At 40.5% G+C, this 14,500-nt stretch overlaps 1 protein-coding gene across 1 annotated transcript; it reads left to right on the top strand.

Moving 5' to 3' along the window:
• Positions 1-10,541: 10,541 nt before the first annotated feature.
• Positions 10,542-14,105, top strand: Rag1 (recombination activating 1). The gene has a single exon (XM_004852015.3). It carries the CDS (start codon positions 10,594-10,596, stop codon positions 13,726-13,728), a length of 3,135 nt encoding a protein of 1,044 aa, XP_004852072.1. The 5' UTR covers positions 10,542-10,593; the 3' UTR covers positions 13,729-14,105.
• Positions 14,106-14,500: the final 395 nt, after the last annotated feature.

The following is a 14,500-nucleotide window of genomic DNA, read 5'->3' on the forward strand; positions in this document are numbered from 1 at the left end:
TACTATATTGTTATTTATTATTACCAAACAGAACTATCTTTGTTGGATGAAGGAGGTTATAAATCCAAGTAATCAGAAGTCACTGAGCCTGATTTCTTTTACCTTACACAGTCTCTATGTAATAGTCATGGCCAATGAACAACAGAGTGGCCACAGAAAGGCTTAGGAGCCCTGAAGATTCCATGTTGTCCTGTCATGTTGCTCTGAATATTAGTTCCCTGGTATTATATCTGTATTAGTCAGTCTTGCTTCTATAATGAAATACCCAAGGCAGGCTACTTTATAAAGAAAATAAGTTCATTTTGACTCATGCTTCAGAAGACATGAGCTTCATGTGGTGTGGACATCTTGCTGGCAGAGCCCCCAAATGGTGCAGAGCATTACACTGTAAGAGAGAGGGAGCGTGTGTTTGTCTGATCTCTCCCTCTTCTTATAAAGTCACCAGGATTCAATCATGAATCCTCCACCCTCACGATCTCATCTAACCCTAACCACTTCCCAAGGGTCTCACTGTTAGACTCCATAGTTGGATTCAGTTTCCACTGTCTTTATGCCTCAGGATGTGGATTGAATTTCAACACATGAAGCCTTGGCGGGCACTCAGACTATATCCAAATCAAAGCAGCATGCTAGTTAATGAGAGCTGTGGGCTTTTGTTAGGGTAGGCCATTGATTTTGGAGAAGAGGAGGGTGCTGGAGAGGTTGGAAAGATTGAGGAAGTCTCGAGGATTGAGGAGAATGAATGTAAATCCTTTTGGATAGCAGGATAAAGAACTGGAAATGTCAACTATAGATGAACTCAACTTGCCTCCTGTTATTCATGACAGAGTAAGGTTACTTTTTCAAACTGACAAATAGATGGGATAAATATAATCCAGATGGATTTAAAAAGTCTGATAAAATAAAATGAGTAAAACATTATAGGTTGAGTACTCCTTACCCAAATGCTTGGGATTTTTTTTTTCCAGATTTTGGAAATATTTGCAATATATAGTGAGATCTTGGGGGATATTTCATGTACAACACATATATATTATATACTATATATGTATACACACCTATGTAGGTGAATGCATAGCTATATAGATAAATGTATATTTTCACATGCAATATATGTATTACCTATGAAATATACATTTGCTTATATCTATACTGAAAATCTTCTGAAGATAATTTTTTACAATATTAGTGATTTTGTTCACAGAACCAATTTTCCACTTGTGGTATCATCATACTTAAATGTTTTGGATTTTGGAGCATTTTGGATATTTGATTTTTATATTAAATATGTGGAACCTACACTACATGTAGCTATTCCTGGTGGAGAAATAGAGAGTTATCTCTTTTATATTGATCATAGAAAAGTGAGATTTTCTCTGTATTTTGAAATTGTACTCTTTTGGGTATGAAGAATATTCCAGGAAAATTTTTGTAGTGTTACAAGCATTTAAATCATACAGTAAGTTATATACTATTTTTTGAAAAGCATTTCACAAATTCAATGGCACAGTTTTTCACAAAAATAATCAAGTTGATTCTACTTTTCCATCTTCCTCCAGAACCACTATTTGTAAGTTCAAAGAGCATGTAGTTTTTAGTTAAAATTTAAGAAACCATTAGGAATTATTCTTATTCTATAGAAAACAAAGCCATGTAGTAGCTATAGATAGAAATATTGTTGAACATTGTTAAAGCTCCTTTACTTTCTCACCCTATAAAAATTATTGTGAAAGTTTGGGATCCTCTAATGTATAGAGCTTGGAGCAGTTGTCCAGTTTGGCTTTTTGTAAAAACATCCATTGCTGCCTTGCAATTAGGCATTCATGGCATCATGTAGCCTCTAGACTTGAGAAAGCTTATTCTCCAGACATGGCCCTGAAACTTTTAGATTAAACTCAACCTACATCAGTGTTTGAACTCATTCTTAGACCCTCTGCAGCTAAATAGGATGAGGGAGCAAAGAAATGTTTTTCTTCTGTTGGATTTGGAGATGGAACGTATTTCCAAATTAGGTGTCTTATAGACTCATATTCTGGCCATCACTGCTTAGGTGCCCATACTCCCTCATGAAGATATGGTCCTCACATCTTCACTTATTTGAGGAATGAAGAGAAGGCACTTTTTTTTTTTTTTTAAAGAAAGGAATAGTTAGCAGTAGCAAGACATCGAGGAAGATGTCACACGTTGGACCCTTGACTTTACTGGAAGACTGGAGTTAACTTGGTGTGGTCTCTTGGACAAAGTACTTTGACTTCTTAAGCTTTTGGTGCTGTTTCATAGTCATAGAAATTACGAGGAAGTCATAAAGAGGCAGATCACAGTGGAGGGGATAGGTAAAGGTTAAAAAGGCTGAGACAAAGGCAGAAGAGAAGAGAAGAGAAGCAAATGTATGTTCTTAACCAGCAAATGTATGTTCTTCATGAATTCAATCAACTTTTTGAGAATTTTTGTGATGGCTTTTTCTGATTCCTCAAGGATGTGGACTGTTTTGCCCACACGGTGGCACTAGTTGTTTAGAAAACAGCTTAGCCAACCTTGGAAAGCACACAGCAGCCCTCCTGAATTTGCTGGCAATGAGCTGCAGCTGACGTTTAGAGTAATTAATAACGCATTAGAAAATTTACTAACAGGGATAATCCACATTGAGTTAATTACAAAGCAATTTTAAAGGCTGAGGAAGTGGGGGAGGGAAATGAGTGAAAGGAGATACTGTCTCTTCCCTGCCAGTGGCATGTGGTGTGTTTGTGAGATTAGCCAAAGCTTTGATCTAGCCATGACCTGCTAAGGCTCTGCTCCGTTACCAACTTGAGTTCCTTTCCAGGCTATACTGAGGCAAGATGGCATTGGGAGCGAGAAAGGGAGGGGCACTCCTTTTACAGTGTACTGGAAAGAATCACATCCTGGGGCCCCAGAAACCTTGCTTGAAATGCTACTTCTGCTACTAATTCTTTCCTGTGACATTGAATGGGACACTTTACCCTTCAGGGACTGTTTCTCACCTGCAAAATGCATCCGCTGGGCCAGATAACCTCTAAGTTCCCTTCTAGCCCTGGCTTTCGATATGCTGATGCTAGAAGACAAGAATTTTGCTCTTTGGAGATGTATAGATATATGTTTATATATGTAATCGCAATGTCAGCAAACAGCATCTGCTGGATTATGATAACAGCACAAAATGCAGTGTTCACACACACAGACCACAGGGCTGGAGGAGTAGATTTTGACTGAGATCAGCAACTGGAGCTCATTGCTGTATGGGAAGAAATTGAATTTGAAAAGGTCTTTTAAAAGGGCCTTTGGGGAGCTACAGGGAATAAGTGAAGGCAACTTTTGAAGGAGGGTTGGGGCATGGATGGAGGAGCAGGTGAAAGGAGAGGCAGCGGGAAGTGTGGGCCTGGAGGAGCCCAGCCAGGGAAGGGCCTATTGGCACTTCCCGGATTAACCACTGCTTATCACTCAGCTGGAGGGTTGTGCTGAAAGGCAGACCCTGTCATTGTCCAGGCTGTAGTTTGCCCTTTGCATTCTTTGCCTCCTGCAAAATTTGGCCAACACCTGTCAGCACTGTTTTATTTTTAATTTGCTTGGAACAACAGAGAAAAATCCTCGGCAGCTCTGACTTTGCTATTTTATGATGAAAGTCAAGGATTGCTGCAGGTGGGCTTGTTGCACAGAGAATATTTGAAAGCATAGTGGTAGAATTTTAGTACCTAGGCAAAGGGACAGAAGTCCTTTGCTCAGTTTGTTTTTTTCACGTGATTCCTGAAGAAAGTTTCAGCTCTCAGTAGGGGACAAATAGCAGAGACGTAATTTTAATTGTTCAGAGGAGAGGCACACAGATAAAATGGGGAAGAACATGGAAATATGCCTTGAGAGAAACTGATACATACAAATCTAGACTTTCTTAAAAGAAAATCGAAGACTGTAGCTTTATGCACCCAATATTTTATTTTGTCTCATTTAAAATTCATTATGGAAGAAAAAGAAATTTCATTATGGATAATTTTATTTGTAAATCTGGTGAGTTTCCCCTGCTAATAAAAGAAACATATTATTGAGGAAAAATTAAGCAAGACAATGCTTTGTGGTACATGTGGTACAAAAAGAAAATGCTCTTCCAGTTTTCCAGTCGGACCCTTGCATCCTTGACTCCCAATGGCCTGATGTATTTTCTTTGATTGGTTTATTTAACCTGCAAAGGATCTCATTTCTGATCATATGAGCTCAGATAAATTTTCCAATCTGGTTGGAGCTGAGTGACCAATTAACTCTTTTTGCCTGGGACTTTCAGTACTAAACCCAGGCAAGTCCAGGGCAAACAAGGACTGTTCAGTCACTTAAGGACTTAATTTCTAAGTGAAGATGTAAAACTGAAGCCCAATTGTTAGAAGCTTGCACTTGTTGTTTTGTCCCAATTCTGGGAGTTAATGTTGTTTTCCTCTTTCTTTCAAGGTGAAGCATGAACATCTGGCCCTTTCTTTTCCTTTCTGTGAGTTCACTGGAGATGCAGGCTCTTGAAGAGCAGGACGATGGATGAAAAGGGCTTCTGCCTCCATATAAGTTACATCATGACTCCTCTGTATGTGAACCCATTGTATGAGGAGGACAGAAAGCCATGAAAGCTGCTTCCTGGGGTCCCTGTTGAGCATGATAATTATCTTTGGAAATTCTTAGCTCTCACCTGCCTAGTCTCACAATGAAGCCTGAGATACAAACTTGAGACAAAGGCTCCATCCCCTTGGCATAAACACATTAAGGTTTCTAGAGGCTATAGGCCAGTTTCTCTTCTCTTCCAATATGACTGTACCATAGTGGTTTCCGGCATACATTAATCTAGTGGGCAGGAGCTATGTCCCCATGACTGTTGTGTGTTTGGATAGATCCAAGTGCAGAGGACTGGGGATGTAAGAGAAGTGTCTAACAAGGGCAGCACAGAACAAGGAAATCCTTCCATCTGCCTGCTTGACAGGTTTCACTGAGAGTTAAATGAACAAGGCAGTCTCTCACTTATTGGATAAACACTAAAGTACTTTGGAAATAAAAAAATTACAAAGAAGATTTGAAACAGGCAGTGCCATGCACACACATATTTATTTTTGAGTTATCTTCAGGCTATTATACAAAGGGGCATTTATTCTTCTTCTTTTAAAGAGTGATGAAGAATGTGGGCTTTGTAATCCCACACTACCTTCACTGCTTAGTGGCTGTATGACCATAGAAAATCACCTCCATTGCTTGAAACTTCTGTTTGTTCATTTAGAGATAATGATATCAAATGCATATGATTATTGTGAGAATTAAATGGTGTGTAAAGCACGCAGAAGCCTGGCCCATTGCTCTCAATAACAAGAACTAAAATGATCAATCCTGAGTTGTAGATGAAAAGAAGCTTATAAAGTTTAAGTAACGCATTAAGAGTTGAGTCAAGATTTAAATGTCAGTCTGTTACCTTCAAATCTCTAGTCATGCTTAAACTTACTTTAGTTTCAAGGAGCATCCACCTTCCCTGACCAAAGATTGACCAAATGGAAGTGTTCTTGGATTCTTTGTATACCATTTGAAAATAATAATAAAAATTCATAAGCATTATTAGTATTTGATAAGCATCTACTAATAGACAGGTACCGTTTTCAGTATTTTCCTATAAAAACTCTGACTACATAACCTCTTTGACTTCTTGAGGTATATACTCAAAGATATTTCCATTGCACAGATAGAGAAACAGAGGCGCGGAGCTGTAAGAACCCAGGTGGAAGCCAGAGTTTACATTGGCAAGATCATTTCTAACGCAAACTCTTGAGGCATGAACAGACAGCCAGGGCTCCAGGATGTACCCAGGCATGGCTGAACACTCAGGTCCTCCAGCAAAACTTCCTGAAGAGCCAGGTGCAGGCTGGAGCTGGGGGCTTCTGGCTTGTGATTGGCTGCCATCCCTTGTGGTTAGCTCTCTGTGGTGGGGGAGGCTGGGAAGGACAGTGCAGGTTGATAAATAACACAGCAGCATTCAGAGGGACCAGAAAACAAGGAGAAAGTGGAGGGAGAGCACACTTTGGCTTCTCTTTGGTGTTAATATCAACCACATCGCAGACATCCCAACACTTTGGCCAGACAGCTTGCTGAGTAAGGTAACACTTGCACTTTTCATGTCCTCAGCCAAACTATTTATTACATTTTTATGTTTCTGATCAGAAGTACTTGAGCTTTTTTCCTTGAGGGCGGTGAGGGGAGGGGATGAGGGAAGCTGACATCAATTTTGGTTTTCTTCCTAATGTATGAAAATAGAAAAGGTACAAGAGGGTGAGTTCAAAGACACTAAAGGCTCATAGAAAACAATGCAGTATATCTGAATTACTACAAATGAATACTGTTGGCAGAAGAAGGGTGTAAGAGAAGCTTCTTGAATGAATGTGTAAATGAATCAGCAGAGGGAAAGATGTGAGACTCTTGGAAAGAAATACTATAAGTCCAGACAAGAAAATAATCAGGAGCAAAGGAATTCTGTGGTGGAAGGAAATGTGGTCTTTTGTTTTTTCAGATACTGCCAGTGTTTGGTGGCATTTCCTGAACTTGGTTGGACTAAGTATAAGGTGAATGTTTCTCCAAATGTGACCTGTGTGCCACTCAGAAATCAGGATTACTGGAATGATTGTTTTAGAAATGCAGTTTCTGGACTTCATCCCAGACAATCAGACTCTCTGGGAGCTGATGCTCTCCATTTTTGGGGGGAGGGGGGAGACAATCTTTATAGTGATTCTGATTCATATTAGTTTTGAGAACAGTGATAGTAGAGACTCTGTTTTGAGGTCATGTTCTTGAGTCTGGATTTCTGATCAGGCATTGTATCTTTCTGAAGTGACTCAAGGAAAAAATCGCCTGCAGGAAGGGTAAGAATAATCAGGTCATTCTGTGGATGTCTGTGACTTACAAAAAGAACTTTGATGCTATCAATGTTTTGATGCCTCGTGCATAGCAAAGAACAGGTAATAATTTGAGGAGTGAATGAATGAATCAGTGGGACCAGGATAACCAAGAGAAGTCACACTTGGGCACACCTGGTCACTCTGAAGTTGTGTAGATGAAGTTGTAGATGCTAAGACAGGAGATGATGAGTGAAGTAGTAGAATGTATATGTAATAGGGTAGGGGGCTGGGATGGAAGGGGTGGGGTTACTCCTGTGAAGCCCAGCTTGCTGAAGTAACTGATAATAACTCTCACTATGAACTACAGTTGTTGCCTTGTCCAAGCTTCCCTTGGGCTGCTTTGGAGACAAGAATCCATGCCTTGTGGAGGGAGGGACCATTGCAGCTGTGGCGGCAGATGATGGCAAAGCTGAGAGGATAGTGACTGTCAGGGATTGGACTGAACCCACACCAGCCTTTTAGATTCTGAGGTTGGTCTACTGAGGTTGGAGACCTTTTGTTACAAGGGAGGAGATCAAGCCTTCACACTATTTCTGAGTGTCAAAAGATGAATGCAAGATAATTTTTTCATAGTCCTGACTTCATGCTTTCCACAGGTTCATGTTTTAGCCCTCTTTCTGTTTAACAGAAAAGAGAGATTAGGCAAAGATAGTGGTGATACTTAAGACTTAGGCAGGTCTTAAATTTTCTGGAGGAAATATAAAAAGAAATAAGGAAAAAGTGACTATTGGTACATATAAATCTAGTCTTTAAAATAGTTTTGTCCAAAATGATCAGAAAATTCAAAACATTTGTTTTGTAAGAAGTTCATGAAACAAAAATGAATTTAAATAATCCTCTTAGCATGATATTTTCATTTTTCAGAACTTAAACACGATTTGGATTTTAGTGTACATCCTTCTAGAATTTCTAGAAGTTCATGCATATACAAATATGCATAAATGGGACTTAACTTCTTACTGTTGTTTGGGTGTCCTCTGCTTTTTGATGTGGACATCTTTCTGTGCCATTGATTCATATAGAAATTGCACATATATACCAATAAATATAAACAATCAATTTTCTGTGTTTTCCATTGTATGTTTTGACTACAGTTTATTTAATAATGACTTTTGGTAGTTATTTCCTATTTTTAAAAGTAACAAATTTTCAAACAAATCTCTGTCTTCATATAAATATTACTGTGTACTTGTAGGAATATTTCTATAGAATATCTTTCCAAAAGGAGATTAGTTGTAACAAAGATGATATAATGTAATTTTTAGAAGACATTGCTAAAATGTCTACTAGACATTTCATATCAATTCACACTCCTCCTAACAATCTATGAAGATATTTTAATTTCTTCATGCTTTCATTGTTGCTTAGTAATTTCAATAGTTTTAATGTTTGCTAATTGGATAGCTAAAAATATCTCACTAAATTTGATTTTTAAAAGTCCTATCTTCTTCCAAAAGTAATATTTTATTTTAATGGGTGAAAATTACAACTAAGAATGAAAAAAATATAAAACATGTGGATGTAGCATAATCAGCATTTTAGTATATATTCCCTAAAATTGTGGCACATTCTTCCCACCCCCTGTTTGGTTCTAGTTTGGAAAAACATTTACCAGTTGAGTTGGAAAACAATCTAATATACACTTCATTTGGATATCAATGACTAATAACTACTTGGTAGTGGTACTCTTTTTAGGGGAATATTTAAATAGATGTGTTTTGGTTGATTTCAGCATGATATTTCAGGCCAGTGGGAGTCGAAGGAGGAATAAGTCGGAAGGGGGATTATTCTAGGGTGCCTGTACATGCAGTTGATTTACTCAGTGTGAAAAATCAGTATTTAACTTGATGAGCTCCATGGAGGTCATGCACTCTGTTTATTTTTTAAATAACTACTGGAAACATTGTCTTGAAAGGCCAAGACAAAGTGGTTTGGAGAAAAGCTGGGAAGTGAAATGCTAAAGGAATTAAAAAGGCATTTGGGGTTGAGGTCAAGCCATAGAGGCAGGGGCAGCAGGGATGGCCTAACCTGCCCCAGGAGAGAGCTAAGAAGCATAACTGAATGAAAAACAACTTCAAGGCGTTCGTGGAGCTACATTTGAAATACTTTCGAGGTTACTGTGACCTTTGAAATTTTTTGGGATGGTTTATCTCTTATTCAGTCCTGCATAATGAACAGTCTAAGAGAATTTCCCTTTTTAACCAAGTCTTAGAAATTTGTTTTAAATTTTTATGAAAAGCACCCATCTCTGAAGCACAAGATGGAATGAACCTTGGGAGTTTAAAGAGGAGACCCACAAAGGCATTTGGCAGCAGCAATCGGGACTAGTCCTTGCCACCTGTGCTCCTTCTCAGCCCCCCCAAGTCCTGCTCCTGGTCCAAGTGTGTTCATTTGAGATTTCTTTCCATGATTATGTGACAATAAAAATATCATTGATTTGGTTAATTAAAAACACATGGAAAAAACATATGTTGCATGATACAACTGGTGGGTCAAAACAGTTAACCTAAACAAACTTGAGAGATATAGATGGGATGGTATATATATATATACACACACACACACATATATATAATACCTATTATATAATATATATAATTTTAATATAATTATGTTGAAAATACAGTTGTTGTCTTTCCAACTGTATGTTAAGTATTTTGGGGATAATTGATCTAATTAGGTCCAAATAATATCAAGATGGCATTGTCAAACTTATTTTTACATTCCTACTGAGGCCTGTGTTACAGCCCAAATGGGTAGGATTTCCTGGCATATGTAATTTCTTACCAGAAGAAAAAAATTTCTTCCACCTTTTCTCATTATACACTCTAGTACTAATGACCACTGACTGGCAATGACTTTCAGGATGACCCATGCTGAGTTTTACCTGAATCCACTTGAATTTTTCATCTTAAATTCAGTCAGCCTTTTAGAATATGCACACTATGGCTTGTTGCACATTGAAAGAGCTCTGTGGTTTTTGTTTCTAATGTAGACATGGCGTTATAATTTACAGCAGCATTCACTAGTTAAAATTGTAAGCATAATTACTATCCATGATACTTATTATTAGTTTGCATCCATAAAGCTCAAAATTCACTTCATCCTCTCAAGTAGTGAGTAATTAGTTTCTTTGGGTTTGTAGCTTTATCATCCCTTTATGACCAGTTTGGAAGAAATAAACAACCAACCTTCCAGAAGACTGCTTTAAAAGGCTAGAAATATATTATCCAGCTAGTAGAATGAGGCTAATACAATGTGGAAAATACTGCTTTTCTCTGGATTTAGTAGCCAGTTTATATTTGCATTTACTCACAGATGCCTACTGAGCTCTTAATGTGTACTAGGAACACTGGAAAGAAAAAGATGAATCACTCAAAGATTTTGTCTTTAAAGATCTTAAGGTTTTTGTGAAAAAGGAATAAAATTTTACATATATATATAGTATTTAAAATTATATATGCACATGGTATAAATGACCCTAAGTACTGTCAGAACATTGAATGACCATTCGTTACCATATGACCAGCATCTAACATTGTATATTAAAATGGGAGATTTAATAAATAACGTTTAGAAATAATGAATGAATAAATGAATCATAAATTTTATTACTTACAAGATACATTTTCCCTAACTTGACTTGTTTTCACTGTCCCCAGGTACCTCAGCCAGCATGGCTGTCTCCTTGCCATCCACCTTGGGGCTCAGTTCTGCCCCTGATGAAATTCAGCATCCACATATTAAGTTTTCCGAGTGGAAATTTAAGCTATTCAGAGTGAGATCTTTTGAAAAGGCCCCTGGAGAAGCTCAAAAGGAAAAGGATTCCTGTGAGGGGAAACCCTCTCTAGAGCAATCTCCAACGGTCCTGGACAAACCTGGTGGCCAGAAGCCAGTCCTGACTCAACCAACGTTGAAGCCCCATCCCAAGTTTTCAAAGAAATCTCTTGATGATGGGAAAGCAAGAGACAAAGCAATTCACCAAGCCAACCTTCGACACTTCTGCCGCATCTGTGGGAGTTCTTTCAAAACTGATGAGTACAACAGGAGATACCCAGTCCATGGGCCTGTGGATGCTAAAACCCAAGTCCTTTTAAGAAAGAAGGAGAAGAGAGCCACTTCCTGGCCAGACCTCATTGCCAGAGTTTTCTGGATTGATGTGAAGACAGATGTTGACTCGATCCACCCTACCGAGTTCTGCCATAACTGCTGGAGCATCATGCACAGGAAATTTAGTGGGGCCCCATGTGAGGTTTACTTCCCCAGGAATGCAACTATGGAGTGGCACCCACACACATCATCCTGTGACATCTGCCAGATGGCCTGCCAGGGACTCAAGAGGAAGAGACATCATCCAGATATACAGCTCAGCAAAAAATTCAAAACTATGCTTGTCCGAGCCAAACGAACCCATCAGCGCAAGAGGAGAGCTCAGGCAAGGATCAGCAGCAGCAGCAGTGAAGCCATGAAGAAGATTGCCAGCTGTAGTAAGATACATCTTAGCACCAAGCTCCTGGCAGTGGACTTCCCCACACACTTCGTGAAATCCATCTCCTGCCAGATTTGTGAGCACATCCTGGCTGATCCTGTGGAGACCACCTGTAAACATGTGTTTTGCAGAATCTGCATCCTTAGGTGCCTCAAAGTCATGGGCAGCTACTGCCCCTCTTGCCGCTATCCATGCTTCCCCACCGACCTGGAGAGTCCAGTGAAGTCCTTTCTGAGCATCCTGAATTCTCTGATGGTGAAATGCCCAGCAAAAGAGTGCAGCGAGGAAGTCAGCTTGGAAAAATATAATCAACATGTCTCAAGCCACAAGGAATCCAAAGAGACTTTTGTACATATTAATAAAGGGGGCCGGCCCCGCCAACATCTGCTGTCACTGACCCGGAGAGCTCAGAAGCACCGGCTGAGGGAGCTTAAGATACAAGTCAAAGCTTTTGCTGACAAAGAAGAAGGAGGAGATGTGAAGTCGGTGTGCCTGACCTTGTTCTTGCTGGCCTTGAGGGCGAGGAATGAGCACAGACAAGCTGATGAGCTGGAGGCCATCATGCAGGGACGAGGCTCTGGCTTGCAGCCCGCTGTCTGCTTGGCCATTCGCATCAACACCTTCCTCAGCTGCAGTCAGTACCACAAGATGTACAGGACGGTGAAAGCCATCACAGGGCGCCAGATTTTTCAGCCTTTGCATGCCCTTCGGAATGCTGAGAAGGTTCTTCTGCCAGGTTACCACCCCTTTGAGTGGCAACCACCTCTGAAGAATGTTTCTTCCAACACTGATGTTGGCATTATTGATGGGCTGTCTGGGCTTTCCTCCTCTGTGGACGATTACCCAGTGGACACCATTGCCAAGAGGTTCCGCTATGATGCGGCTTTGGTGTCGGCTTTGATGGACATGGAAGAAGACATCTTGGAAGGCATGAGGGCCCAAGATCTCGATGACTACCTAAACGGCCCCTTCACTGTGGTGGTCAAGGAGTCTTGTGATGGGATGGGGGATGTGAGTGAGAAGCACGGGAGTGGACCAGCAGTTCCAGAAAAGGCAGTTCGTTTCTCATTCACGGTCATGAGAATTACCATAGCACATGGCTCCCAGAGTGTGAAGGTGTTTGAGGAAGCCAAGCCTAATTCTGAACTGTGTTGCAAGCCATTGTGCCTTATGCTGGCTGATGAGTCTGACCACGAGACCCTGACTGCCATCCTGAGTCCTCTTATCGCTGAGAGGGAGGCCATGAAGAGCAGTGAATTGCTGCTGGAGATGGGAGGCATCCTCAGGACCTTCAAGTTCCTCTTCAGGGGCACTGGCTATGATGAAAAACTTGTCCGGGAAGTGGAAGGCCTCGAAGCTTCTGGCTCAGTCTACATTTGTACTCTTTGTGATGCCACTCGCCTGGAAGCCTCTCAAAATCTTGTTTTCCACTCTATAACCAGAAGCCACACTGAGAACCTGGAGCGCTACGAGGTCTGGCGTTCCAACCCGTACCACGAGTCAGTGGAAGAGCTACGAGATCGAGTGAAAGGAGTCTCAGCCAAACCCTTCATTGAGACAGTCCCTTCCATAGATGCTCTCCACTGTGACATCGGCAATGCAGCTGAATTCTACAAGATTTTCCAGCTCGAGATAGGGGAGGTATACAAAAATTCCAATGCCTCCAAAGAGGAAAGGAAAAGATGGCAGGCCACACTGGACAAGCATCTCCGGAAGAAGATGAACTTGAAACCAATCATGAGGATGAACGGCAACTTTGCCAGGAAGCTCATGACTAAAGAGACTGTGGAGGCAGTTTGTGAGTTAATTCCTTCTGTGGAGAGGCACGAAGCTCTCAGGGAGCTGATGGACCTGTACCTGAAGATGAAACCCGTGTGGCGCTCCACAAGTCCTGCTAAGGAGTGCCCAGACTCCCTCTGCCAGTACAGTTTCAATTCCCAGCGTTTCGCTGAGCTTCTCTCCACCAAGTTCAAGTACAGATACGAAGGCAAAATTACCAATTATTTTCACAAAACCTTGGCACATGTCCCTGAAATTATTGAGAGGGATGGCTCCATTGGGGCATGGGCAAGTGAGGGAAATGAATCTGGCAACAAACTGTTCAGGCGCTTCAGGAAAATGAATGCCAGGCAGTCCAAGTGCTATGAGATGGAAGATGTCCTGAAACATCACTGGTTATACACCTCCAAATACCTCCAGAAGTTTATGAATGCTCACAATGCATTAAAGAACTCTGGGTTTAACGCAAGCTCAAACGCAACCTTAGACGACCCATTAGGCATAGAGGACTCTCTGGAAAGCCAAGATTCAATGGAGTTTTAAGTAGGGAAGCTACTTATGAGCTGGTTTTTGCAGATGAGTTTTCTCTTAGGTTGCATTCCGGTCTTCTCTTAAGCACCCTTCACTACTGTGTGTGGGGCTTCACCACCTGAGAGGTGGCAGGTTGGAGGGAGAGGCGACAGGTGCTGTAACCATGTCAGGAATGGATAACTGATGAGCTGATTGCCTGAGCTGCTTAGCGCATTCAGGAAAGCAACAGGAGAAATCAGTTATTTGAAAGCTCAATAACTTAGAACAGGAGCAACAGCGGGGCGGGGACCAGAGATGAGCAAAGATGTGTGTGTGAACAAGATGGAGCGTTGTAAAAATCAAAGCCCAGGTTGTCAAAGAACAGCCAGTGAGGCCAGGAAAGGAATTTGTCTTGCAGTTTTCTTTTATTCCTTTCAAATTATTATATTTTGTATTAAGATATAGCAAGTTTTTTTTCTACTTCATTTTTTGGTAGGATTCTTTATTTTATCAATTTCACATATCTTAGTCTATAAGATTCAGAAAAGTCTTTTAGGTTTTTCTAACAATAGCAAACATTTGTAAGGCACAAAAACCTTTACACAGTGTTCTCAGTGCCTTTTCTCATTTGGTACATTTATGCAAAAATACCCCACACGAGGAAAAGTTTTGGAAAATCAGCCCTTTTCTAGGTTTCAATGATATCTCTACTGTTACCTTCAGAGTGTAGGAGGTCATTTGCTGTCATGAATCTTTCAGTAATGAAGCTGGAGAATACTCCTGCTTGCTAGAGCTAGCTATTAAA

The sequence above is a fragment of the Heterocephalus glaber genome, unplaced genomic scaffold (assembly GCF_053883595.1).
Source record: "Heterocephalus glaber isolate CG9 unplaced genomic scaffold, H.glaber_assembly_v1.0 deba00000594, whole genome shotgun sequence".
Classification (NCBI taxonomy): domain Eukaryota; kingdom Metazoa; phylum Chordata; class Mammalia; order Rodentia; family Bathyergidae; genus Heterocephalus; species Heterocephalus glaber.